The 26,684-nt window shown below is 37.5% G+C and overlaps 1 protein-coding gene across 1 annotated transcript in view; it reads left to right on the forward strand.

Annotated features, from left to right (window-relative positions):
* Window positions 1-25,135, forward strand: part of LOC125238348 (homeobox protein Hmx-like) — a 49,830-nt gene extending 24,695 nt beyond the window's left edge. The window contains exons 3-4 of the mRNA XM_048145648.1: window positions 16,600-16,697; window positions 22,008-25,135. Of these exons, the coding sequence (XP_048001605.1) occupies window positions 16,600-16,697; window positions 22,008-22,639 (730 nt within the window). The 3' untranslated portion in view covers window positions 22,640-25,135. The remainder of the gene's footprint in view (window positions 1-16,599; window positions 16,698-22,007) is intronic.
* The last annotated feature ends 1,549 nt before the right edge of the window (window positions 25,136-26,684 follow it).

Consider the following 26,684-nt stretch of genomic DNA (forward strand, 5'->3'; position numbering starts at 1 on the left):
TTGTCCTTGTTTTGCTAATTAAGATGGATATTTTGGTTTTGTTTTGAGTATCATGTTTTAAAAGGTTTTTTAGCTTTATTCGTTTGTTAGAATTAGGGGAGAAACGCCTTGGACTTGGACCAGTTAGAAAAAAACCGGCCAAGAGCGTGTCGGGCCACGCTCAGTGTAGGGTTGAACTTTATCTGTGGAAGATGTGTCCTGTCTTTCAATATTTATATTTATTATATTAAATATAACATTAATCCTCAATTATGTAAGCCACATTGTTAAATAAAAGAATAAGTAAATTTTTACTTTAATTAGGGGAGAAACGCCTTGGAGTCCTTGGACCAGTTAGAAAAAAACCGGCCAAGAGCGTGTCGGGCCACGCTCAGTGTAGGGTTGAACTTTATCTGTGGAAGATGTGTCCTGTCTTTCAATATTTATATTTATTATATTAAATATAACATTAATCCTCAATTATGTAAGCCACATTGTTAAATAAAAGAATAAGTAAATTTTTACCATTTTATCAATTTTTGAACAGATAAAGACATCTTTATTGGGGTAATAAAACTTAAATAACAAGTAAATAATAAGCTAACTGTAAAAAAATAATAAAACAACTTTAAATTAAATTAAAAACGAATCTAAACTAAAATACTAAAAACTTAGTTTTACAGTTAGTTTTTTTAGTTCTTAGTACTTACTTAGTTTCATATTATTTGTAAAATTTAAGTGCGAAAGATCTAATGCCATAACACTTTCATATTTTAAAAATTCACTGTTTTATTCATAAATTTTAAATTCCATACCTACTATACTTTCCCTCTCAATTTTATAGCTTTATCTCTTTCCTAAGTTAAACTCGGGGTGTGATCCCTCGTCTTGAGTTATTTACGGTATCCCGCACCCTCTCTCGCTATTTATGTTATATCTTGGAGGTTTGAGAAAAAAACATGGCTGTCTTGATATGGGGATGAAGGTATGAAACTGTTGGAGGTTTTAAATTATTGTACATCTTAGTATGAGTCCCCTTTAAATGTACGCACACAAATACGTTTTCTCAATTTTTATCAAATTATAAAGAACCAAATAATTAGAAGAAAAATATGGACAGTAGTTATTTTTTTAAACATAATTTCTATCAATATCAATCAATCAATCAATCAAAATATTCTTTATTCAAATAGGCTTACAATAAGCACTTTTAAATTGTCAACAGTGTACAATATTCATCTTATTCTAAATATCAGAGCAATTTATTGTTAATAAACAATATTGTTTTAAAACTACATTGATTTAATAAAATGATATCAATCTAAATTGTATAAAAAAATACTAGTATAAAAACTTCTAGAATAAATTCTAAATGTCAAAAAAATTGTGTAAAAATACATTGAATTATCAATATCATCATTAATAAGCTATATAATTAATGGTTTTCAGCAATACTTGTATCCCACAGTGTTTCATCATTCATGTAGTCTTGTGTGCTATAGTAGGCTTTAGAGATCAGTATACGCTTTACATAATGTTTAAATCGATTAAAAGACAGTTCAGTGATGGCATTAGGAAGTTTGTTATAAAATCTTACACAATTACCCATGAATGATTTTTTAATTTTATGGAGCCGAGTGAAGGGCACTGCAAGCTTATGCTTATTTCTAGTGTTTATATTATGTACATCACAGTTTTTCTTAAATTTACAAATGTTTTTATGTACATACATAATATTCTCATAAATATATTGACAATGCACTGTCATTATATTAATGTCCTTAAACTTATCTCTAAGTGAGTCTCTATGGTTCATTTTGTATATTGCTCGAATAGCCCTCTTCTGCAGAACAAATATGGTATTTATCTCTGAAGCACTGCCCCATAGTAAAATACCATATGACATAATGCTGTGAAAGTAACTAAAATAAACTAATCGAGCTGTTTCCACGTCTGTTAACTGACGGATCTTGCTCACTGCAAATGCTGCAGAGCTCAGTCTATTCGAGAGGGTAGCAATATGGGGACCCCACTGAAGTTTAGAATCTAAAGTTATGCCAAGAAAAACTGTACTATCTACCAGTTCCAATTCCTCATCCTTCACAACGACACTTGCTTGTTCATTTTTAGCATTACTCGTTACAAACTTAATACATTTAGTCTTTTTCTCATTTAACAATAAGTTATTAACACTAAACCAATTAACTACTTCGGAAATAGCATTGTTTACATTTTCACAAGTTTGTTGCTGACGTTTGACTTTGAAAATAAGGGAAGTATCATCTGCAAACAATACTATATCATGGTGGGTCTTTACAAGATATGGCAGGTCATTAATGTAGATAAGGAACAGGAAAGGCCCCAATATTGATCCCTGCGGTACACCCATAGAGACTAGTGACCCCGGTGATCGCTGTCCATTCACGTCGACCCTTTGTATTCTATCGTGTAAGTAAGATTTGACTAAATTCAGTGCCGATCCTCTCACTCCATAGTAGTGCAATTTCCTGATCAGTGTTTCATGACAGACGCAATCGAAAGCCTTAGATAAATCACAGAAGATACCCAAGGCATCCTGTGACTCCTCCCAGGCATCGAAAATCTGTTTGATTAGCTCAACACCAGCGTCGGTTGTTGAGCGACCCCGTGTAAAACCAAATTGTTTATTGTGCATTAGATTATTGATGTTAAAATGTTGCAATAGCTGAAATAACACTAACTTTTCAAAAATTTTGCTGAATGTCGGTAACACTGATATCGGTCTAAAATTAGTGGGGTCGGATGTGCTACCAGATTTAAATAATGGAATGACTTTACTGTGTTTCATAAGATCAGGAAACTCACCACAATCAACACTGTTATTAAAGATAACTACCAAGTCAGGCGCTACAATTTCTATTAAAGATTTAACACCATGGACAGAGACTCCCCAAAGGTCACAAGTTTTTTTAACATTAATTGATTGAAATGCCTTAATTATATCTGAGGTACTAACATGTTCAAATACAAGGTCTCTACTACATTCTGTGACATTATCTTCTAACAATTTAACGGCAGATGCAGGTAATAAGTTAAAGAGAAAGATATAAAGTTTATATTACAAAGTAAATGGGTTGACCGTGAGGTCACTCCTCACGATTTCATATTAATTCCATATAAGTAAAGCAAATTAAAAAGAAGCTGATTTGACAAGTAGGAAACTAGCCTATTAAAAAGGTGAAAGTACTAACCAACACTGAATAAGTAGTAACACTACAAGTCCAACGCTGAATTAGTACCTATTCGACGTGGGCACTTTATGACAAAGTCATAAAAGTTTTTGAACAACGAATATTTCAATATTCGAATTAAATCCTTGTCACTTTGTCAAAGTGCCCGTATCGAATACTGGTTCAGCGTCGAGCACTAGTACTTTCAGCTTAAATGTGTTAAAAAATTGATGGTCGCTTTTTCCTGGTTTGGTTAAAAAATATTCTAGCATACCTAATTTTGATGAAGAAGCTTACGTAAAGGATTTATTTAATGGTCTTCTATCAAGCCACCTAATGTGAACCTTTTAAAGTATCGGTTGAAGTATTATGCCCTAGAAAATATAGGTACTCTGAGCTTTTAAATTGCCCCAAAGTTTCTTGATCGTATAAATGTATAACAACTACCTAAAAGTACAAGTTTTTGTTACCGCTCAATTTATCAAGGAAAAATGAAGAAACAAATCAGAGTATGGTATAATTGAGTCAGCTAATATGCAGCCATAAAGAGATTAGCTCGCTAACAACAATACGGCGAGCGTCTTGAGGGAGAGCCCCTCCCGTATAAATAATTTAACGCCCTTTTGGCGTGGTCTAAGTTGTAAGATATAGCGTACCGTTTCACAATTACATATGATTTTTTTTTATTTCTCTCACTGACCAAAATTCCTTGAAAATTAATTAAACGATTGAAATATATTTCTTAGCCGTTTAGTGCGTTGCGCGATATCTACCTAAGTAAGTACTAGACAAAACTTCCTGTCTGACAACTCTAATACGATTGGTTGGTTTAATAATTACATAATATGTAATTAGCTAAATTGAAAAAAGTCTATATATGGGCTGTATGTTGTAGCTAGCTGCTCAAGAGCTACATGAGCTTATTCCACCATCGCACGACGCACGGCCGGTTTCCATCCTTTCTTGGTAGATATTCCGCGAATTCGCACGAAGCGCTTTGCTTCTTCTTTTCTTATGCGCACTGCCAAAGAGTGGAATTCCTTGCCGACGGCTATATTTCCGAGCTCATATAGCCCGGCAACCTTCAAATCAAGGGTGAACAGGCATCTTCTGGGCGAGCTCACTCCATCGTAGGCCTCGTCTTTGCCTTTGGCTAGTCTGTGGTCAAGAGTAAGCCCATTCATAATAATTAAAAAAAAACTATAAGTGTAGGTATCATATTCTGTTAGTAAAAAGGCAAATTTAAAGTACCTATTATGGGGAAATAATTCAAAACATCTACATTTTTATATGTTGCGCTTATTTTTACTAATGTAAATGCCTTGTTTGTAATAGGTTAAAGAAATTCTAGCCGATTAAATAACTTGCTTATTCATAAACGATATGGTAAGAGCGTTTTCACATTTTTTGATCCGGTAGGTGCAGTGCTTAATTTTACATACATACATACATACAATCACGCCTGTATCCCATAAAGGGGTAGGCAGAACACATGAAACTACTAAAGCTTCAGTGCCACTCTTGGCAAATAAGGGGTTGAAAGAAAACGAAACCGTGACATTGCAGTGACAGGTTGCCAGCCTCTCGTCTACGCCACAATTTAACCCATATCCCACGGAACTTAGGTTCTATTTTGGATCCGGCCGCACTGCGTGTAGCCATTTGTCTAAGACTGGGGCTAAAGACCTGCCAACCATACCCTTGCTGCCGCTGCGGAGCCTCAGTCGACGCACTAGGACACCACGGACTCCACTGCCAGTCTAGTGCCGGCCGAATTTTTAGACACGCTGCACTCAACGACCTAATCCGCAAGGCTCTCGGCACAGCGAACATACCGGCAACCCTCGAACCTGTCGGCTTATCAGCAGCAGACGGAAAGCGGCCTGATGGTTGCTCGCTTGTGCCTTGGTTTCTGGGACGACCCTTGGCGTGGGACGTGACCTGTGTGGATACCTTGGCACCGTCCAACGTCCAACGCTCGGCCCAGAAACCGGGGACTGCTGCTGAAAATGCCCAGTTTAACAAGTGCCGCAAATATGCATTTTTAAAAAAAAACTACATATTTGCGGCACTTGCATTTGAAACATTTGGACCATGGTCATCAGACACCAAGCAGTTTGTGAAAGAGGTTTCCACCAAACTTGTCTGGGTGTCTGGTGACCTACGCACGGCCAACTTCCTAGCACAACGGCTGAGTCTGACCATACAGAGGGGAAACGCGGCAAGCGTCCTAGGGACGATGCCCCGGGCAAACATGGATTTAATTTAATTTATTAACTTTATTGTACTTGCCAATTATTTTGATGCAAATTATAAAAGGTGATTTACACCCATATCCCATAGTCGCCTTCTACGACACCCACGGGAAGAAACGGGGTGGTGAAATTCTTAACCCGTCACCACACAGGCAAATTAATTACAATTTGTCAATTTGTTTGTTTGTGTGTTTGTGTTTGTTTGCTTAATTTTAATTTATTTATAAACAACATAATAAAATAAACACATTAAAACTTACAATAAAACTTATAAATAGAAAATTTGTCCCAGGCCTTGCTCGTTAGGTAAGGTGCCCAGAAGGCTGGCCGCGTTGCCCCGCATTTTAAATTGTTTTAAGTTTAAACTCTATTTCTTACCCGCTCTACATCACAACTTGTACCACACCCAAAATCGGAGCCTATGTGCCAAGTTAAGAGGTTACTTATCGGTTTATCCGATTTGATATAAGGGGCGGGATGTTTTGAGGGGCCCTTCGTGGCTATTACGGCGCTTCAATGCTCTAGTCCATATTTTTAGGGATCCGTTGCGAGGAATAAGGGATTTCTATTTCGAAACTAGATAGGTAGGAAGGAGATTTTTAGTCTGATTTGTAATACATATATACATAAGTACATACATAAAATCACGCCTGTATCCCATTAAGGGGTAGGCAGAGCATATGAAACTACTAAAGCTTCAGTGCCACTCTTGGCAAATAAGGGGTTGAAAGAAAACGAAACTGTGACATTGCAGTGACAGGTTGCCAGCCTCTCGCCTACGCCACAATTTAACCCATCTAATCTGATTTGTAATGTTTGTCATTATTAAATTAACTTCCTTGCTCTTCGCGTTATCCCAGCATTTGCCACGGCTCATGGGAGCCTGGGGTCCGCTTTGACAACTAATCCCAAGATTTGGCGCAGGCACTACTAGTAGTTTTACGAAAGCGACTGCCATCTGACCTTCCATCCTGAATTAGTCCGGTTTCCTCACAATGTTTTCCTTCACCGAAATAAATTAAATTAAATAGGAAAAACATTATAAATCAGAAAATAAGTTACTCTGCCTGTATGTTTGTTATAATTCACAAAATGTGCCGTTCTCGGGCAAAAGGTTTCCTTGTCGCTTATGAATTAAAAAGGTGCAATTAGAACGCTCAATACAAGATAATACTTATAACGATACGAGAAAATGTCTTCCTTATGGTAAACGACTATGTGAGATCTTTTATTTGAGAACGTCACGAACCCTACACTTTAATATACACTTTTCTAAAGTCGGCCAATAAAAGTAAAAGTAGGTATGTATAGTTTTTTTTGTTACATTTTTTTTTTTACATAGTACCAGAAAGAAATTTAGCCGATAATCTGCCCGATTTGAACATTAATAATCGTCAAATATTAGATCTAGATACGTCATGGGTCGGATAAATCTCCATATCAAAAAGTTGTTTTGTTTGGAGAAACGTAACTTTTAACACTGTCAAGTTGTAATTATAATATATCTTAATATTTTTTAGCGATATTTATTTGTTTAGAGATATTTTTACTCCATTAGGGGCCAGTTGCATCAACTATATTTAAGAGTTAACCACAAAATTAAAATTTTGAAAAAACCCCCGACCGCGACATAGTAGATCGATTTTCATGAAACATGGCTAAGAACACTCCCGGCTAACTCAGCTTTCAGACAAAAAAAACTAAATCTAAATCGGTTCATCCGTTCGGGAGCTACCATGCCAGAGGCAGACACACATACAGCCAGACAGATAGACAGACAGACAGACAGGCAGGCAGACACGTCAAACTTATAACACCCCGTCGTTTTTGCGTCGGGGGTTAAAAATCTACTGATGCAAAAAAATGAACGCTGAATTCGGTGCCAGACGGTTTGGTGTTTTTTTTTATACCACGTCGGTGGCAAACAGGTATACGGTCCGCCTGATGGAAAGCGGTCACCGTAACCTATGGACTCCTGCACCTGAAGGTGTGTCACGTGCGCGTTGCCGACCCATTAGAAACTTGTACACTCCTTTTTTGAAGAACCCCATACTGTAGTTCATCGGGAATACCTCGGCAGGGAGCTCATTCCACAGCCGGAGCGTCCGCGGGAGGAAATTCCTCAAAAACCGCATATGGACATATATTTATTAGCAGTTGAGTCCTGAATACAAGCCCGGCGTTTTCTTCTACAAAGCGAATACACACTAGAATCTGCTACGAGCGTAGCGCTACGAAAAACGTGACGGTGAATAAAATAATCTGATTTAAAAGTTCCACATTTAAATACATCTCGAATATATACCTCAACAATTATAAATAAACTGTCTGTATTATGAATTAACGCTCCAATGCATAAGCAATCAAGCTGCTTGTCCGACACACTTTAAAAGAGTGTATCTCAGAACCTGAACTCAACAAAGGCAGCTGAAAGCATTGTCCGTTGTGTTCGCTAAAACGTCTTCACTTCCTCAAATAACTACTCACAATAAGTAAAAAGCTCTTAACCCAACAAAAGGCGACAACTCTGATACAACTAAACACTTTAAAGTGAAAAAGCACAAATGCCATTATTAGTATCGGGAGTACAGTGTCGCGCGCCGCGTCGGCCCAAAAAGAGTAAAATCGTAGCGCGCATCGATTTTTATACCCTCGCCGGGGGCGGGGTCACCCAGCCAGCCAATCACAGCGCGGTGAGCCGACCAATCGCGCGGTTTCTTCCATTCCGCTCTTAAAGGAGCGCTGTAATGGAATTTGAATTCAGAACTTTGGAACGGCGGGATTAACCGACGGGATTTTTTCCTTTATCGATTTTACGGCGTTTTTTCGCTAATTAGCTTTGAGAAGGGTTTAGCCTGGAGCGGGTTTGGGAGTTTTTAATTGGTAATTGGTACCCAATTAGTTTTTAGAGGATTCAAGTGGGTTTTGTGACCTTTGAAGTTGTCAGTATTCTCATTTCAGATATCTATTCAAAATATTGTGTTTTTTATAACTATAAATGGGCTTACTCTTGGCCACAGACTAGCTAAAGGCAAAAGACGTGGCCTGCGATGGAGTGAGCTTGCCCAGAAGATGCCTGTTCTCCCTTGATTTGAAGGTTGCCGGGTTATATGAGCTCGGAAATATAGACGCCGGCAAGGAATCCACTCCTTGGCAGTGCGCATAAGAAATAACAGTTAATTACTTTGTCGAAATGTAAGGTGAAGTGGAATGAGATTCAAAGATGTATTTGAACAAGGCAAGGCTCTACATTTATGCCTACGACGCTACGCCGTAGTACGGGGTTACGCCTCGTAGCTCCGTAGACCGCTACGAAGTTATATTATTTTATTTTTGGCTCGTTAATTAAAATGTTCAGGCTTTTCATTTACATTTTAAGTTAATTGGGATAAAGTAAATGGCATATCACGTAAGCATGGCAACAATTTGATATATATATTTTTACTAACGTACAAACATAAGATTGCAATAATAACATTTATAAAGAATTACATTTTTGTTTTATATGAATAGTAGTACCTGGTAAATCGAAATTCCCCACACCCCCGAAATCCCCCACAAAACGAATCTCAGCGAAATCCTTAGAGCGGTTTCCGAGATTGCCGGTACATATAAATAAATAAGTATACAAGAATGTCTCGTTTAAAGATATAATAATAATAATAAGATAAATTCTTCTTTAAATATCGAAATTGAGAACTAATTAAACAAGCTAATTAAAACAAATATTGTTATTGAATGAACAGTGTATGAACAAAATTTCTATTGTAATTAAAACTAAGTATTTTTGTACAACAACATCAAAGTTACCTTAAAGTCCTCTCCCTCCGCTTAATGAGTCAAATCTAATCAAACACGTGTGATTAGAGTCGTGCAACAAATTGGTAACGGGAGCCGTGCAACCCTATACCTGCATTATTTGCGTGCGGTCGCGTATTCTGTGCACCGCACCGTACGATTCACGAGTATTTGCGCGAACGGCCATAGAACTCTGAATAGGTGTGAACAATTTTAAACACAGGTTTATTAAAAACAATTCACCACACCAACTGATAAAGATCAATTTTGCTATTCGAAAACGAATAGCAAAATTGCATTTTATCCACAAAAGTGCAAAGTAATTTCATACAAATTTTAACCTGATGCCTTGAGCTGGCTGGTAGAATTTACTTAAAAATAATTATTTGGAAACATAAATATTGAATAGATTGCTGGATTTGATTTAGTTTGATGTTTTGTAGTCAGTATTTTGTTCGTGTTGGTGTGGTGAAAATATTTGTGTTTCACTCGGTGGCAAAGTTTGTTTAACCTACGTGCCTTAAAACCCTCGCAACGCTCAAGATTCCACATTTTGAACCACTCGCTACGCTCACGGTTCAATATTGGAATCTTTCGCTTGCTCGGTTATCAATATTGGCACGTGCGGTTAAACAACAACTTTGCCCCCTTGTAAAACAAATAACTACGTATTATTTGCATGACCATATTTACATATTTTCCCCTCACTAGCTCGGAAACACGTGTTTTGTCCTTTAATACCAGCGGGTAAAAACGCATTTTATCCACTAGTGGGTAAAGTAATTTGACCTTGAATAAAGTCAAATTAACTGCTTTAAAATTGATAAAAGTAAGTGAATCTAGTAATAAAGATGATTTACCACCTGTGGAACTACTGGAAGCAGTGATAAACGCATTTTTTGCGTTGTAGTTTCCTCGCTATAGTGAGGGGAAAAGTTTTGTGTTACACTCGGGTGCAAATGTATTTTACTTCTCGTGTGTTAAAAAACTCGCAAGTTCAGGATTCTATTCTCGAACCACTCGCTTCGCTCGTGGTTCAACTATAGAATCCTTTCACTTGCTCGTTTTTCAATTCCACACTCGGCGTTAAAATACTACTTTGCCCCCTTGTATAACAAATAACTATTATATAACAAACTAAGACTGAACTTTAAAGCTGGCATTGTACCAAAGATGCCGGCGACAGGTTTTATAGCAAAATAGTGTTAAATTATTTATTTACATACATACATACATACATACTATCACGCCTGTATCCCATGAAGGGGTAAGCAGAGCACATGAAACTACTCAAGTTTCAGTGCCACTCTTGGCAAAAAGGGGTTGAAAGAAATCGAAAATGTGACATTGCAGTGACACGTTGCCAGCCTCTCGCCTACCCTAGGCCACTCCACAACCATGTCAAAATGAAGCAGTAAGAGATTTCTTACAATCTGATTTATAAAGTCACTGTGACATAGTTCTTCAGTGGCCTAGGGTTCCAATTGGTTGACTGTACTTAAATGAGGAGTGGTTTTTTTTTTCAAATGTGCCTATTTCTCTACGAACTTAATACAAAAATAAGCCCTTTTGAAAAAAAGTCCCTAAAATTGTCACATTATAACATTCCGTCATTAATTTACATTATCAAATAAATAATAACCTAACTACCTAAATCTAAGCCAATTCATGTCACCATGTGCAGTGCGCGTACATAAACATCTGACATACGAGCAAAATATGTGAACACACCTTTATGCTCATAATAGTAGTGTCTTGTTCAGTCATTTTTGTCCGTGTGAGTGTGTGCATTTAACTAAACGTGACTTGTTTGATTTATAGACCGTCAACCAAATCTTGTCACTAGAAAAAGGCGGCAAATTTGAAAAATCGCGGGCTAGCAACACTAATAGTTTTGAAAATCGGTGGAAATTCGCGTGTCATTTGTATCTTATCTGTGGAAATCTCCAACCTACCAAAAAGAGAAATGACTAGCACATATCCGTCCCTTTTTAATACATTATCTAATTCGTAAGGAAGAAGGGAGCCCCTTGAAAAAAAAAATATCTGTGGCTGTTCGACGTACATTGCTGGTTTTTGTTCGTTTCATAAGGATACCATACTTTAGTTTGATGTACATTGCTACTGCCAAAATATGGTTGACAGGCTATATTTAAGTAATTTAAATTTACCTCAGATGGCCAAACCCGTATTTTAATAACCTTTCTATAAAAGAAAGCCACAATTTTCACTGTACACTAAAGTTTTTTTTTTTTGGATCTGTAACTCCCATACAAAACAAAATCCTTGGTGACATTCTAAAACTCTCCAGATGACGAAAAGTTCTTAATTTTATTTTCTATTATCACAGCTGTTATTGTTTTTACTAGCTTTTACCCGCGGCTTCGCCCGCGTAATAAAATTATTCTTATTGAAACGTTTACAAAAAATAAGATTTTCATTTGGATCCGTAGGTTTCTTTGTAGGTACATCTGTCCGCGATTATTTCGATTAAGGTAAAGCGGGGCAATTCTCGACTGGGGGGCCATTGTAACTGATCTATTTGCTGTACGATCCGGTTTTGGCTGACTGTACCTTACACATATTACTATTGTTTTTAAAGAAATTTTCGCAATGATTATAGATTGTTACACAGCGACCACAACGTAGGTAGTAGGTACGAATATGTATGTATTTTACCTATATAAATATTTATACTGCGGAAACTTCATACAACCCACATAGCCAGTATCTCGACGCTATGGTCGGTAGGGTAAAAAGTACTTCCTTGCATTATCCCTTACATTTTTTTCCATTTTGCTTATACTTATTACAAACGTGAACATATAATAGGCAAGCAAAACAACGATCTTCTTACAGCACATTGTAATAGTTATTACGGATGCAGGATACTCGCCGATGCCTACATACTAATCCCTTCCCACTGAGCCACCTGCATTTTACACTGCCTAGATATCGATTGCCGACCGATTATTCCGACCCCAATCCCTATCTTATCCCTATCTCTATCTTTGTCCCCATCTCCGCCCCTATCCCTATTCCGTCCCCGTCCCCTATTTCTATCCCTATTCCTATCCCTATCCCTATCCCTATCCCTATCCCTATCCCGATCCCGATCCCGATCCCGATCCCTATCCCTATCCCTATCCCTATCCCTATCCCTATCCCTATCCCTATCCCTATCCCTATCCCTATCCCTATCCCTATCCCTATCCCTATCCCTATCCCTATCCCTATCCCTATCCCTATCCCTATCCCTATCCCTATCCCTATCCCTATCCCTATCCCTATCCCTATCCCTATCCCTATCCCTATCCCTATCCCTATCCCTATCCCTATCCCTATCCCTATCCCTATCCCTATCCCTATCCCTATCCCTATCCCTATCCCTATCCCTATCCCTATCCTATCCCTATCCCTATCCCTATCCCTATCCCTATCCCTATCCCTATCCCTATCCCTATCCCTATCCCCATCCCTATCCCGATCCCGATCCCTATCCCTATCCCTATCCCTAACCCTAACCCTATCCCGTTCCTGTCCCTGTCCCTGTCCCTATCGATGGCCCTGTCCCTGTCCTTGCCCCTGTCAAATTATCATGCTAGGAGGTGAACTTTGAAAAATCCTTTCTTAGTGCTCCTCTAAGGAACTTCCGTGTCAATTTGAAATCTCTTGAACCAGAAGTAAAGATAAAAACTAAAGCTATACTTATGGCTATTTTGGATATTTTAACCCCATTGCAGAACAACAGGGGGGAACGTTTCTTTTCCACCTCATTAGATTATAAAATCGTTGTATTTATCGTGACCAGCGACCCGATAAACCATAAAAACGATACCCATATTGTGTTTTTGACTTTACCCCCTTTGCACCCCTTCAGGGGTCAAATTTTCAAAAAACCTAAAACATGTATTAGTTATATGCCTTTTAGGAATCCTCCTGTGAAGTTTCGAATAAAATAGACAAACTAATATTGTTTCCCCATACCAACATTGAACCCCCATTTCACCCTTTTAAGAGGAGAATTTTGAAAAATCCTTTCTTAGTGCTCCTCTGCGCCATATAAGGAACCTATGTGCCAAATTTGAAATCTCTAGACGTGTGTTGATATGTCAATCAGTCAGTCAATATCTTCTTTTATATATTTAAACCCCATTGCACCACAACAGGGGAGAAGGTATTTCACTTCCGCCTCGTTAGATTTTAAAAACGTTGTATTTATCGTGATCAGCGACCCGATAAACCATAAAAACGATACCCATATTGATTTTTTTACTTTATCGCCCCCTTTTCACCCTTTTAGGGGTTAAATTTTCAAAAAACCTGAAACACGTAGTCAGTCATATGTCTTAAGGAATCTTCCTGTGAAGTTTCGAATAAAATAGTCAAACTAATTTTGTTTCCCCATACAAACTTTGAACCCCCATTTGACCCCCTTAGGAGGTGAATTTTGGAAAATCCTTTCTTAGTGCTCCTCTACACTATATAAGGAATCTACGTGCCAAATTTGAAATCTCTAGGACCAGCGGTTTGGGCTGTGCGTTGATTTAAGTCAGTCAGTCAGTCAGTCACTCAGGACTTTGCCGTTTATATATATAGATTTTAAGGTTGATAAAGTCGAATTATTGTATTTTTAGCTATTGTTTTAATTATAAACTTTCAACGCAAGACAAAATCATTAGGCGACATTCTAAAACCCTCCAGACGACGAAAAATTCTGGACATCATTTTCCATTACAGCTTTGATACCTTATAACATTGGTACACAAATCTACAACTACATCGCTACCACTATCCCTGAGGTATCGACAATCTACGCGATTGCAATTAGCCGCTGAATAGCCATTGACAAGCAATCTCAATGTCGATATCGAGCTGAATAGAGGTACGTCACTAGTGATGCACTTGTGTTGTGGTAAAGTATCGATTTAAATTGTCATTTTACGATTAGGTAGTTATTCAAATACCGTCTACGGAACTTGTGTACTAGCCATCTTCAGTTACCCGTGATTATGATGCATGTAACGGTGTCGACATATTAAAAAACAAAAATTTATATATATCCATACTAATATTATAAAGGGGAAAGTGTGTGTGTCTGTTTGTTTGTCCGTCTTTTGCGGCAAAACGGAGCGATGACTGGACGTGATTTTTTAAGTGCAGATAGTTGAAGGGATGGAGAGTGACATAGGCTACTTTTTGTCTCTTTCTAACACCCCTCTTCCCTAAAATGGGGGTGGAAGTTTGTATGGAGCATTCCGAAATTTTCGAATTTAACGCGAGCAAAGCCGCGGGCAAAAGCTCGCAAAAGTTACTTACTTCATCATAATTTAATAGAAAGAAAATTTCTTGAATTTGCAAGAGTTCTAATCCAACACACTTATTGTACCTATGGCAAAAAGACATTAATAGTTATTTGTTATACAAGGGGGCAAAGTTGTATTTTAACGCCGAGTGTGGAATTGAAAAACGAGCAAGTGAAAGGATTCTATAGTTGAACCACGAGCGAAGCGAGTGGTTCGAGAATAGAATCCTGAACTTGCGAGTTTTTTAACACACGAGAAGTAAAATACATTTGCACCCGAGTGTAACACAAAACTTTTCCCCTCACTATAGCGAGGAAACTACAACGCAAAAAATGCGTTTATCACTGCTTCCAGTAGTTCCACAGGTGGTAAATCATCTTTATTACTAGATTCACCTACTTTTGTCAATTTTAAAGCAGTTAATTTGACTTTATTCAAGGTCAAATTACTTTACCCACTAGTGGATAAAATGCGTTTTTACCCGCTGGTATCAAAGGACAAAACACGTGTTTCCGAGCTAGTGAGGGGAAAAAAAATAGACATACTTTTAGGCATTGGCTGGCATGAAAACCTTATTTCAGAGTTGTCCGCAACCAAGATAAGTAAAAACCAGCGTCGAAACCTTGGTAATATCACAGTATAATAAAGAGTACTATCGTACAGTATGGCCACTTCCGCTCCCCGCTGAAAGTGCCGCCCACCCCCTCTCGGTTACCTCACAGTTACCGCCTGTCAAAAATGTGAACAGTCGGCCTGTCATATTTCACTCATACAAGCATAGTACGCGTTCACCTACACGAGCTTAGACTGTGTGCTAGGAACACGCCTCTTTCATATATTTGATCGCCAGTGTCCGAGCTGTGGTAATATCCATAGTTAATTTTATAAATGTGAAAGTCTGTGTCTGTTTGTTTGTCCGTCTTTCATGGCACAACGGACCGACGAATTGAGGTGATGCTTTAAAACGGAGATGGAGAGTGACATATGATACTTTTTGTCTCTTTCTAACCCCCTACAATGGGGGATGGAAGTTTATATGGATCATTCCACAATTTTCGAACTTAACGCAAGCGAAGCCGCGGGAAAAACTAGTTTGTTATGAACCAGAGTTAACTGGTGCCATAGCCGAATGGCATTTCTGTGACGCGAAACGAAAACTAAACGCCGCGAGGGGTAGTCTGGCTCTGTCACGCCAATACGCACGAGCGATAGAGATAGATACCTATCTACGAGCGTTTCGTTTCCTGAGCGATTGTGCCATTTGGCTACGCACCCAGTACTTTAATATGCAAACTTTAAATTATCGACAAATTAAGCCCCCACCCTAGCCCCCAGGGCAGCGCAATACTCTTTGTCCCGCAATCGATACTATCGACATCTCGATTCCCGCAAAGTGAGAAAGCTTGTTTCCCGCGATTCTCTCTATTTCCTCCAAAGTGATTTATTACCTTTTCTTTTTGTTGTTATTCTTATATTGTGAGTTGTAAGTGAAAAGTTAGATCCCCTTTGTGAAAGCGATTGCGATGAAACTAAAAGTGTGAGTTTTCACTTTTTGCTCGACTACGATGATAGTTTTAGATTGAATAGAAGTAGCAAGCTTTACAAGGATTATGGACGGATATTACGGATGGTAATATCAGACTATAAATATTATAATTCGGCTACGGGGCCTGTGGTCCCCACGCTAGCATCTACATACATACATCTGCGAAGAATTTTACGCGAAATTATTTATTAATAATCATACTCATCACGAGTATTGGCTGTTGTTTTTAACCCCCGACGCAAAAACGACGCCCTGTTATAAGTTTGACGTGTCTGTCTGTGTGTGTCTGTCTGTCTGTTTGTCTGTCTGTCTGTGTGTGTGTCTGTCTGTGGCATCGTAGCTCCCGAACGGATGAACCGATTTAGATTTAGTTTTTTTTTGTCTGAAAGCTGAGCAAGTCGGGAGCGTTCTTAGCCACGTTTCATGAAAATCGGACCACTATGTCGCGGTCGGGGGTTTTTTCAAAATATTAATTTTATGATTATATAGCATCTGTTTTGTTCCAGGTTGGGCCTGATCACACAGTGGAGCGCCCTCGCGGGGCGGTACGGACAGCTGATGCCTCCGTGGTACTGGCGACCCCACGACAGGTCCCCACCTAGAGGTAAATGCATGTCTACCATCTCCTATTTTTAACCCCCGACGCAAAAACGACGGGGTGTTATAAGTTTGACGTGTCTGTCTGTGTGTGTGTGTGTCTGTCTGTGGCATCGTAGCTCCCGAACGGATAAACCGATTTCAATTTAGTTTTTTTGTTTGAAAGCTGAGTTAGTTGGGAGTGTTCTTAGCCATGTTTTATGAAAATCGGTCCACTATGTTGCGGACAGGGCGTTTTTCAAAATTTTAATTTTGTGGTTAGGTTAAGTTATGATTATGATTATGATTAGGATTATGTTATTCTCTCTCAGTTATTCTAAAGTTAGCTGGAAGAGATCCCTTTAAGGGATAAGCTCGCCTTTGTACATAACCATTATAATCATTCACTGTACTTGTAATTTGTTCTATGCAATAATAGTTATTTGTTATACAAGGGGGCAAAGTTGTATTTTAACGCCGAGTGTGGAATTGAAAAACGAGCAAGTGAAAGGATTCTATAGTTGACCCACGAGCGAAGCGAGTGGTTCGAGAATAGAATCCTGAACTTGCGAGTTTTTTAACACACGAGAAGTAAAATACATTTGCACCCGAGAGTAACACAAAACTTTTCCCCTCACTATAGCGAGGAAACTACAACGCAAAAAATGCGTTTATTACTGCTTCCAGTAGTTCCACAGGTGGTAAATCATCTTTATTACTAGATTCACCTACTTTTATCAATTTTACAGCAGTTAATTTGACTTTATTCAAGGTCAAATTACTTTACCCACTAGTGGATAAAATGCGTTTTTACCCGCTGGTATAAAAGGACAAAACACGTGTTTCCGAGCTAGTGAGGGGAAAAGTATTTACTACTACTACTAAATACTTATTTCATATTTTTCATCACATGAATGATGACTTTACAGATTGTTAATTAGAAATAATCTGAAAATTCATATTCTGATTGTCAAAACTGAGGTTCAAAAGTTTTAAGCTTGTGTCGAGAGATGGCAGTCTATGCACTTGTGATTACATATTTTACTTCGACAGTAACTACAATACTCTATAATACTTGATCCTCTTTGCCATTACTCATATTGTTATTAAAAAAGCTAGACTGTCCCAGACTACCACTTCTTGCCAGTCTCGGTTACGTCAGAGGATTACACTGGTAAGGCGTCGCGTAACCGATTACCGGCGTTATCGCACTGATTGAGCACAAGCTTTACTTCATACGTTTTTACGTATGGCAACATCACATGCATTTTTGCTTCATTTAAACTTTAGAAAGTTTTAAAATACATTTCAAAACTTTGTATAAAATTTTTAAGATAATGATTACTATTTATAAGAATTAAATTGAAAAACCTCCGACCGCCCCATAGTAGGCCGATTTTCCTGAAACATGGCTAAGACCACTCCCGACTAACTCAACTTTCAGACTAAAGGAACTAAATCTAAATCGGTTCATCCGTTCGGGAGCTACGATGCCACAGACAGACACACACACAGACAGACAGACAAACAGACAGACAGACACGTCAAACTTATAACACCCCGTCGTTTTTGCGTCGGGGGTTAAAAAGGGAATTGAAAGTTCCTTTATGTGGATCCCGTCACATAAAGGAATAACCGGAAATGAGATAGCTGATAAGGCTGGAAATGAAAGAATTAACCCATTAGATGTATCATTAATGATGTGAATTTACTTAAGTAGGTTGAAACGTATCGAACTCATGAATCTGGAAAAAATGTTTACTTACACAATTCATCTACATTGCAAACCTTGCGAAATGGACATGAATGCTGTTGAAATATCCATGGTGAATGTAGAAATATACAATATATATAGGCCCAAAAAATATTTTCGGTTACTTCGATATTTTGGTTCATTTCAACATTTTACTATTCTTTGTCAACGTAATTTTGGGCCACCCTGTAATATACTACAAACTTAAAAGATTGGAAAAACACAATCACAGTAACCCCACCCCAATATTCATCTCACATCTCAACTGGAAAAGCAATCATCATCACATCTTTGCTCTTTCAACCCCGTTTTAATTCCCGAAACACTGAACAAAGCCCGCCATTTCACGCGGCCCTAACCGAGCGCACAATGGGAAGTATTATTCACGTATAGCAACACTGAAGTTTGAAAACATGAAACATTGGAAACTATAGCTGTCTCGCTCGCACTTATGATTTAGATACGCGTTCGCGCCAAACGCGTTTGGATGCAATGTCGCGTTTTAATATTCTAGCTATTTAGTTTTATCTGTGGTTTGCGTTCGTTATGTTGGTAGACCGGTGAAAACGGCGGGAATTATTTTATTTGGTAATATATGGTGGCATTTTAGTGTTGAGTGACTAAAATGACTTCATGTGTGTGAAAACGGTACATTAGATGGCCTCCTACTCCTTACATTATAAACGTTAATACCTTTGTGTAACAGTTACTAGTTATAGATTTAGGTAAGTAGTATATAACATGATGGCAGGATATTAATAGTACATTGTGCAACAAGGGGAGAAAGTTGAATATTACTAACGAGAGTAAGTTAAATCGCGACGGCTTGCCGGAGCGATTTAAAGACTCGAGTTAGTAATATTCGTACTCCCCGAGTTACACACAATGTTTTTCATCACACTCGCAATGTAAAAAAATATGTAAATAGATGTAAAAAAGTTAAGTACGGTACAAGAAATTTCATTATTCCCTTGGGTAACGATATTTCTATTACTCACGCTCCGCCTGCGTGCAATAGCACATTTAAAGTGCGGGTGTGATGAAAAATATATTATTTTTTATTTTGTGCTAAGTAGCTAAAAGCTTTACAACAAACCTGTTTCATTTTACTGTTTTTATTCAGTGTACATAACTGTTATATAATTTCAGAGAAACACTAGCAAAGAATAATTTGTACATTCGTAATAATTAATCCATTAGTACCGTTAGCAATTCCCCGAATTCATTAAAATCTATACATTAAGCAAATTGGAACCTAACGATATCTAATGCAGGCAACTCGTAAACTGCTTAAACTGGTAAGCATTTGTAAGCAACGCACCACCAACAAAGGCTTATGCTGTACGGCTTCGAAAATCAATTTCAATCACAGACAACTAACCAATTTTTAAAGGCCCCTCCATACTTCTCTAACAAACGACATCCTAAGCTCAATTAATACTGGCACACTATCTTTGTTTTCACTTTAAAAGTAAAATCCCTTCCTATTGAATTTAAACCCTATGTTATAACTCACAGAGTTCGGTTTAGAATGAGCGTAGAATGCTCTGAATTGAATTGTAGTGATTCGTTCAACAGTGTTGATGACATTTGGTTTCACGCGTCCATTTTCGAATTTTGAATTTCGAACGCAGCAATGAATTTTCGAAGGCGCCGTCGATGTATTATATTAGTTTACTATGTATTTTGCACCTACACTTGCGTAGACCACACACGTTTATTTTACTTCATTATTTTTACGATAAATCAATGGATTTTATTGAATATCTTTGTCAGTTATTTTGAGGTTATATTAACCCTCGTTTACACTGACTTATTAACTAATCAAGGCCTTATTCTTGTTCAACTTATAACATTTTAAAATTGTAGTTTTCTTGAAGTTGAACCTACTGTTGATTATTATATTATTCGCAGTCTGTCGCTTTGTTACATACAACTAAAATGATTAAACTCATATTATAGTCTACTCATAATCTCATTATGTTTACCCACTCAAATTTAATTGTAGAACGATCTTTCTAAACTATCTATTTTCAAATACTGCACTTTCTAACGACAAAGCCGTCTCGTCCGAGTACAACCCTATTCTCCAGTTCATTTCATAGACAACCGTTACGCAGAACTCTACTTTGTCTGTGGCTAAACTCAAGCCTCGGGCATCGTAAATCTTACACCACTCCCGACCATTACTCGCAGATACCTACTCGGTAATCAATGGCTAGAAGCGACTTTGAATTTAGAATGCAGATGGGAATGGCCTTTTATTGTAAAGGCTAGAATAACTGTTTGATATGTTTCTATCACAATGGGCTACAACTTTTAAACTAGAACTTTTTTATTTTTATTTAGTTAGTCCATACTAATATTTTAAATGGGAAAGTGTGTGTGTCTGTTTGTTTGTCCGTCTTTCACGGCAAAACGGAGCGACGAATTGATTTTTTAGGTCGAGATAGTTGAAGGGATGGAGAGTGACATAGGCTACTTTTTGTCTCTTCCTAACGCGATCGAAGCCGCGGGCAAAAGCTAGTTATACATATATACCACTTACAGACTAATCCTACATGTAATCTCGTGAAACATCTCGTCATACGTGAATAAATAAACATTTTTTTTTTCGTTTTTGTTTATGTTGCCTTTGCTATACCTAATGATTAACAAAAAAAATGTCAAAGAAAAAGTAATATGACTGCCATTGAGTATATAATTTATTTGGAGTGAGCACAGATATTTGCTGTGCTCATGACACAAATAAAATAGCCCGGGATTCGAACTCAGAACGTGGTTAAGTAGTCCACCGGTTGTCGAACATTCTGGTTTCATTTCGCAAACGGCAAGGTCGTATCAAAACAAACGATTAAATCAGAATCAAAATACTATACATAAACACAAAACGTTGTGTCACCAGGCGTTAGTCCGTAATCTAATCGGAGGCGTAAAACGTAAGCGACAGTAATAGGATCCTGGAAGCCTCGCAACCGATTGTAATCAAAGCGAATAAGCCGTTTTTGTAGGTTAGCTGTGATTTTATGGCGCGGGTAAACAATCAATAAAACAGTAGCTAGTCGACTGGAATGGTATTGGCTTGGAGATTCTAGAAGATTTATATATCCATACTAATATTATAAATGGAAAAGTCTGTTTGTTTGTCCGTCCTTCACGGCAAAACGGAGCGACGAATTGTCGTGATTTTTTAAGTGGATCTCCACAACTATCGAGCTGTAGGGATGGAGAGTGACATAGGCTACTTTTTGTCTCTTTCTAACGCGAGCGAAGCCGCGGGCTTTTGCCTGTATAATATAAGTCTGTGCATCGTCGCCTAGCACTCATAGTGCGAGCTTTGCTTAATTTGGGGCTAGATAGATCTGTGTAAGGTGTCCCCCAATATTTATTCATTATTTTGTATAAGTATATAACGGGGATTTGGGTGAATGGCCGCTGATTTAAAAGCGATGAAGCCATTTGAATGATCGTTTCTGATTTTACCTTATAGTATCTGAAACGTAAAAAATTACGCAGAGGACACTTTTCTACCGACCTACTCATGGTCTAACGTACTTTACTCAACTCTTTTTCTCATTGTTACAGAAGACATCACGAATGAGGAAGGCTCAGCCGGCGGCTCCCCCCGCCCGCGCTCCCCGCCGCGCGCACCCACCCCTCCCTCGCCCTCCCGCTCCTCCCCCCGCCTGCACCCCGCACTCTACCCCCAACAGCAAGACCCTCAAGACTCAGACCCCGACGTCGATGAAAGCGATGACTTTGACAAAGACGAAAAGCGAGACCCCAACACCAACCTAGGAAAAAGAAAGAAGAAGACTAGAACAGTCTTCTCGCGATCCCAAGTGTTCCAACTCGAATCAACGTTTGATATGAAACGGTATTTGAGCAGTTCCGAACGCGCCGGCTTAGCGGCGAGTCTTCACTTGACGGAGACGCAGGTGAAGATCTGGTTTCAGAACAGACGTAATAAATGGAAGAGGCAGTTGGCTGCTGAGTTAGAGGCGGCTAATATGGCGCACGCGGCGCAGCGGCTGGTGCGCGTTCCGATACTTTACCACGAGTCGAGACCGTCGGGGATGCCGCATACGCCACTGCCGATGCACCCCCAGTTTTCAAACGAGCCCGGAGTGTATTTCCCGCAGCAGCCACCGGCGCCACTGCAGCCTCTGCCGGCGTCGCCAGTGACGTCACGCGCGCCGCTGAGCAGCCTAGTGTAGTGTCAGGTGACGGCCGAACGGCCTGAACAGTTTTTGATTGATACATCCGGTTCCTAAACGCCAAAGTGAAGTGGAAGCGTTGAAATCTTTCATACAAGTGACTCAGTGAGAATCTACGTTTATGGAGTTTGTCGGTGTCACGGTGTCAATCATACCTTAAACGTGTATGGAAACAGTCACAAGACTTTTCATAGAATCTGTCATATGACTGTCATTTTGGTGAAGCAGATTTTAGCACAAATCGACTATGATCGATTGTGTATTTGTACAGTATGTCTTAAGTCTTACATTGCATTTAGGCTTGTCGTGATATTTTTCAGGCAAGTCATATAGATTTTGCCAATTTTTACAGAATGTGTCAAAACTCGTCAATATCTGTGAACACCATTGCATGTAAGAATATTATTTTACATACTTGCATTATAAAGTGGTTGACATTTTTAGGGACTCGGAGTGTCAAATGGACTAGTCATATCATAAATGTCAAATGCCAAAATGTTAATGTGACATATATGTATAGGTATTGTAAGCTAGATTATGTCTTTTAAATGCATATTTATGAAATCTTTCAAGTGCAGTGAGGGGTCGAGTCTCTCGACTTGTATAAACAGTCGAGTTACTTGACCCCTTGCAAACGAGGCTTAGCGTTGTTATCGAAATTGTAATTTGATTTCAAGTATAATCAAATTGTGTTTGTTATATTGGTGCAATTGATGCATATTAATAATGGTAAAAACTGCGAAAACATATCATCCAACTATATTTTTAAAACATGAAAAAGTTGTAAAACATGAAATTGTTCTTATTGTTTTTTATTCAAATTACTATTATTCGCCATCATAATTTTGTTCTCAAATGTATGTCCGCTTATTTCTAGTGACGGAAGTCGCTTAACAGGCTATAAAACCCATACCTACTCTGACACACCTTTCGTCAGTCAAAAAAATTCGGTAAATTAAAAAATAAGCACGCGAAGTGTTGTCATCCGTTAGACAATTTGTTTTTCGCGCCATTTCTAATGTCAGAGATGTATCTGGCGGAATTTTAGATTCGATTTTCAAAAACCGATTTCGAGGCATAGACAAGTAAAATAAAATAACGTACAAATCGTCATTCCATGTTGTAAATTATTGTAAATAGCGAATAGCGAAATTCTCTTGTATTTATATTTATTCTGTAGTAAGCTAGTTGTAAATGTAAATATATCGCAAAGAACTGACTATGCTTTTTATCGATTAGGTATAATTATTATTGATTAACGTTTAGGATGTTTGGAAGCATTTTTAAATATTTTTGTTTTTGAAGTTTTCTCTGTATTTAATCTTTCCCAAGTCTACCGTGAAAAGTAAATAGTTATTGATGTGACATGTGACTGGTGCATAATGAGAGGCATTAAAACATGAGTGTTGTTTTATGAAACGAGCCAAAAAGCGAGTATCATAATAAGACAACGCGAGTGTTTTAATGCTTATTATGTACAGTTACATGTGCGTATTTAAAAACCTTCATTGAATACAGCTCTTAAGATTCTGTTAAAGATGTAAAATGTATTTTCGGTTTTTCATAATAAATATCAGAGAAAATAGTTGTAAATGAAAAATTAAAGATATTCTTGCAGGACGGTGCCAATATGTTTGACAACAATTTAAATGTAGTAATATTGATTTCATTTTTGTCTACATTATTTTTTATTCAGTTGCAGTCTTTCCATGGCAATTTGTAAAGTAAGTTAAAAATCATGCTTATTAAAACTTCTGCCCTAAGCATGATTTTTAACTTATTTTCAACTGTAAATCTTAGCTAACTCGGACAAATTGCATAAATAGATAATTATTACAGTGTAATATTTTTTTTGTCTTAAATGAAACACAAATTAATCCAATAGCAATTAATATAAATATTTATTGTGCCTAAAATAGTGGAAATGAAATAAAATGGAACTAACATTGTTACATATAAAACTGTTGCCATGTAAATCGTTTTAAATCAAAAATGTGACAGGTACGTAGAAAGTGGCGCCCTTCTTAAGGCCGGCAACAGTCAGTTTTAAATTTCATAATCTTATGAAATCAGATCGAGTGCACGGATTTCCATACAATTTCGCAACTGTCCACATACAGTCTTATTTTTTAAGATTATGATTTTTTTCAGGTTTATCTGACAGATTGCGAATAATTTTAAGAATGTGTTTGCCATACACATTCTTAAAATTCAGATTATTCGCAGGCAGTCGATCTAATTTTATAAGATTATGAAATTTAAGACTTTCTGTTGCCGACCTAAATTATCTATGTCGCAGTACCTATATATATTATTTTATTTTTTATGCGATTTGTCCTTGTTCTGTCATTTGTATAAACTGTGTTGCCATGTCGCTTGGACGTTCCGTAATGTTGCTAGCCTATAATTAAACGAAGCTTAATTCTAAATATTAATGTTATTTATTGATAGTAGTTGAGATCTTCGTCATATTGTAATATTATAAGATAAGAGGAATAAAACAAATATGCTGATGTATACTTATTTTTTATTTTACCTTAACCATTAAGTTAATTAATCCTTTCTAGAATCATTGGCTGTGTATGAGTGTATTTATTTATACAAAAAGTCCACTTTATCAACCTTAAAATAAATAAATAAATACTAATCATAAGTCCTAATATTTTAGGTTACCTAATATTATTTAAAAATAAATACATAACTAAACTAAAAATATTACAAACTAGGTATCCTCCATAAGCATGGTGCCGTAGACACTGGCACATTTTCCTCATTGTATCGCTAAGCTTATTCGTTACTGCATATACAATAGTTCATCCAGTATTTTTTGTACCGAATGTTAAACGCAAACTACCGTTTAATTCCAAATTTAATTTTGTCGCGTGGCGGGTAAATACAATGTGATAAGCATCATGGTACCCCACAGCCCCACGCTGGCAACACTAAACGGCCACATCCGGCGCTTCCGACACTGGTTTTTTAATGCGGAAGTGGGCAACACTGTAAATGGAATCTGCCGCTTTTTTTAGGGAGGGTAATGGTTAGAGAGTTTGGGGTTAATAAGTAGTGCAAATAATTGGGTTGTCTGATACTATCGTAGATATTAAGTGGATAATATAATTTTAATGTTATTTGTAGTTTTATTTTGGCAATAATAAGTAAGTATTACGAGTTAAGATAAATAAACGAAATAGTAAATAGGTATTAAAGAGATTTAGTGCTATAAATTTCTGCCAACGTATTTTTAGCCAAATAGTTAAATGATCGTTACCGATTTTTTATCTCATATTTTCTACTCTTACCTAAAGAGTAAAGTAAAAAAAAATGTATGTATACCTACCATCATTTTATATGACACATTAAGCGATGCATGATAAAAATATAAAGTACATGCCTACTCAATTATCATTATCCCAACAATATTATAGAAACGACATAAACACATAATAAAAGTCATTACAAAAACGAAATTACTCGCCAATAACGCCGCCAATGGGCCATTAATTCCAATAACAGTTTCACGAAGATATCTATTTAATTAAGCGATCACGATATTAACTCGATTATTCCCGTAAAAACTACAAAACAGACCTTTTAGCGAAAACGATACGAAAACACGAAACCTTTATAAAAGCATAGAAACTTCAATTTTATCGACAGCTAATAGAGATTACATTCGTTCAGCACTATGTCCTTAATTACTGTTACTCGTATAGTGCACGCCATTCGATTCAATCACTATTAAAATGCACCTTAAATGAATGTTCATATAATTTACTATCGCTCGCTTTTTTATGCTTTTAATTATGTCATCGAAACACGCGAGCGAACAACGAAAAATCAACCTTAAGAGTACGGGTTTGAGAATTGAGTGGCTTTGAGTACAGCTCCATCTCCCGGCGTGAACTCCATAGACACAAATATAGACGGAAGGTTATGGACCCAGGGCTGCCAGACCTTCCTAATTTTCTCAAGTATGAAACTATAGGAAAATGTAGAGTTAGTATCGATGTTTACTATCTAATTTTTCGACCAAAAGGTTAAA

The sequence above is a fragment of the Leguminivora glycinivorella genome, chromosome 23, assembly GCF_023078275.1.
Source record: "Leguminivora glycinivorella isolate SPB_JAAS2020 chromosome 23, LegGlyc_1.1, whole genome shotgun sequence".
Lineage (NCBI taxonomy): Eukaryota > Metazoa > Arthropoda > Insecta > Lepidoptera > Tortricidae > Leguminivora > Leguminivora glycinivorella.